Raw genomic sequence first — 3018 nt, 5'->3', positions numbered from 1 at the left:
AATAGTGTGTGAACAGTGATTTTTGTCCCCTGCACAGTGAACCCATGTGATGTTACTGTTCATGTGCAGGGGAAAAAAAAAAAAATCTAAAAACGCAAACTGAAAAAATGCAGACGCCCACCCCAAACGATCATGATGTCATTCACTTTAATGAAGGTAGTAACAAGCAGATGAAAACGACACCGGATTACTTTGCAAAAAAAAAAATGATGAAGTAAAAGAAACGGCTGCATTTTGTTTAATGAAGACACGGAACCAACACGTGCGAAGTTGTAAACCAAAATCGGTTATAAAGAAGGACAGCTGTCAGTTTCCTATTAGACAAGTCTTAAAATATTGTTAGTGGAGTTAGTTAGTCTGTATTGTTAGTTTCTTTCTTTGGTTTTGTAATTGCTCTGTTATAGTATATAAACACCAGAGCAGATATTTATTTGGCACACTCTCTCATTTTCATTTTGATTTCAGTAAGAAAATACCTTTATATTTAGAGAGTTGTGCATTTTAATACACCATTCACAATAACATATTCATCATTGTGAAAAATATTGTATACCTAAACTTAGGCGTGGGTGCTCTTGCAGAGCTGCTAAGCTAGTCCCAAAAGAAATGTCCATTAATTGAGCACCAATAAACATCCATCGGTAGCTGAACCTAATCCTACTGGTCATCCCATGTGAGGGAAAGCCTATGTGGGACCAAGGAGAGATAGAGAGAGAGAGGGAGAGTTTTTTTTTATGTATAGGGACTCATTTAATTGAACCATCATTACATTGCACTTTAGTTCTCGTTTTTTCAACCCCAATGTCCCCCATCAAAACTCCTTTGAATCACCAAATAGTGGGTCTCATTGGAAAAGCTTAGATTCAATCCATGAAAATAAAAAGAGGCTTAGATTAATTGCAATCCTCCAAATTTAATGTACTATATATATATATAAAAGTCAATATACACAATCTTGAATCTTAATCCTTGTAATTACCATTGGCATTGTTCTTTTCCCTCCATATCTAACCATTTTACCCTCATTGAGCATTTCATCTTTTATTACTAGCCAACTTTAGTCTCTTCAACTCAATTAAGAGACATTCATCAACAACGCGAGTCCTTCTTGCACTTAAGTATACCAGCTCCGGCTGTGATAGTACTCACAAGAGAAGATGGTCTTGCACTCAAGCTAGATGCCTTGGCGTAGCTAGAAGACACTCCGGCCCCAGAAGGCGTGAAGAAAGCACCATTCACCATCAAATCTCCTTCGGACCTCCAATTCCATTTCTTCCACTCGCTTTGTGGTGCATCTTCATGTTTAGTAATCTGGTCATGTCACATTCTTGTATGAGTGCTACAAACTCATATCATAGCTAATGGTGCATGATTAAGTAAGCTACAATACAATGGAAAAACCATTACATCAGTATGGTTGGAAAAAAAAGTCATTACCTCCTTGTTATAATTGTCATTGGGAGCAAGGAATCTATTCCCTTGGCTATTAATAGTAGGAGCTGCACTGCCACCAATTGCATACATTTCCCAATGAGAGTAGTCATTGTTCACCACATGGAAATAGCCATGTCTACATCTGCAATTATGGGTTAAACAGAGAGCAAATTCAATATGAATCAAAACCATGGCCCTATTGTAGATTTCAATGACCTGATCAGAAAATAAAAAATAAGCTCATTTTGAGAACTTTAATCATACCTTGGCATCCTCTGCACAAGCCCTTCTCCAAAATGATTGAAAGCTATAGTGACTTGCATGAATTTGTCTTGTGTGTACGAGTCACTATGACCCAAGAGCATGACTTTGTTATGGTGGGTCATGTAATTGTTAGAGATGGTGATGGCTGTGGATCCATGAATGGCATCAATCAGCCCATCATGACAATTAGCTAAAGAACAATGATCCACCCAAATGTGACTTCCTCCAAAAATTGAAACCCCATCACCATCCGATATAGTCCTCCACCCATAATGATCAGGCGAGTCCCTCACATAAGCATTCCCACCTTGCTTGCAGTCATGTATATTTAGGCCGTGGATAATAATGTTGGATGCATATTGTATAGTAATGCATGGACCGCCAGCAATGTGCACATTTGCACCACGACCATCAATTGTCTTATATGAATTCATGAGAAGCTCTTCCTTTAGCTTGATCACCATGTCATGTTTGAAAATGATCCATAGTGGTTCATTTTGAATCACAGCATGTCTAAGAGTGCCTATCTTGGGGTTCACTGGATTATCATCACTAGGGTCTGTGACCACATATATTTTACCATCTCTGCCTCCAGTGGCATGCTTACCAAACCCAATTGCACAATCGGCTAGGCGTTGCCGGTTCTTTTCCCAATTCGGATCACACCTCCAGCAATCATCAATTGGATTCCCAGAACCACAAGAGAAATAGCCTAAATCCCTCCTAGAGGCATTGATGCTCCTGCAACCAAAACAACCCAGAAAAAGAAAAAAAAAATGTCACACATTAGTACATTACATTATATTATATGATACATTATTATGTACAACTAACTAATCAAAGGTTTAATTGTCCTACTTGTGTACTGCTTGTACTACTAGTTCAGGGTTTTGGATTATTGAAGAGGATATGCAGGTTGGAGCTAGAAGAGCCAAAAGTACCAAAAGAATGAGTGGAATTCCCATTACTATTGTGTATTTTAATAAAGATACACAAAGAGAAGAAAGTGGGCAGAGAGCAAACCGTTGTGACGAAGTTGAGAGAGTTGTAATCTTATATAGGGAATAAAGAGGGTGAATATATTTTTTTAAAATTTTTTTTAAAAATACTATATCTATTTTTCTTTTTGTGATTCTTTATAAAATTTTCATTTACCCCAAAAGACAATAAATAAAGAGGTTGTCACAGCCTGATTAAACAAAAGGTTTGGGGCCACCATTCCAATTCCATGATTCATGGTTTTTAACTTTTAAGGGTGTCCAATCCAAAGGTTTGGCCTTCAATCAAACTCTAATTGAGAATTTCTTTCTAGCTTTTATG

At 37.4% G+C, this 3018-nt stretch overlaps 1 protein-coding gene across 1 annotated transcript; it reads right to left on the bottom strand.

Annotated features, from left to right (window-relative positions):
• Nucleotides 1-862: 862 nt before the first annotated feature.
• LOC115981556 (probable pectate lyase 5) lies at nucleotides 863-2720 on the bottom strand. Its single transcript, XM_031103774.1, has 4 exons — nucleotides 2557-2720; nucleotides 1699-2439; nucleotides 1438-1576; nucleotides 863-1311 (listed from the first exon to the last, which is right to left on the bottom strand). Exons 1-4 carry the CDS (start codon nucleotides 2661-2663, stop codon nucleotides 1090-1092), a joined length of 1209 nt encoding a protein of 402 aa, XP_030959634.1. The 5' UTR covers nucleotides 2664-2720; the 3' UTR covers nucleotides 863-1089.
• Nucleotides 2721-3018: the final 298 nt, after the last annotated feature.

This window comes from Quercus lobata, chromosome 3, assembly GCF_001633185.2.
Source record: "Quercus lobata isolate SW786 chromosome 3, ValleyOak3.0 Primary Assembly, whole genome shotgun sequence".
NCBI classification, from domain to species: Eukaryota; Viridiplantae; Streptophyta; class Magnoliopsida; order Fagales; family Fagaceae; genus Quercus; species Quercus lobata.
This window is presented reverse-complemented; position numbering and strand designations above follow the sequence as displayed.

What these genes read in the sequence shown, in the direction of transcription:
- LOC115981556 (XM_031103774.1), bottom strand. Translation starts at nt 2,663, where the DNA reads ATGGGAATTCCACTCATTCTTTTGGTACTTTTGGCTCTTCTAGCTCCA. An exon ending in GTAGTACAAGCAGTACACAA is followed by an intron (nt 2,440 to 2,556) that starts GTAGGACAATTA and finishes TTTTGGTTGCAG; the next exon opens with GAGCATCAATGCCTCTAGGA. An exon ending in ATGACAATTATAACAAGGAG is followed by an intron (nt 1,312 to 1,437) that starts GTAATGACTTTT and finishes TGACATGACCAG; the next exon opens with ATTACTAAACATGAAGATGC.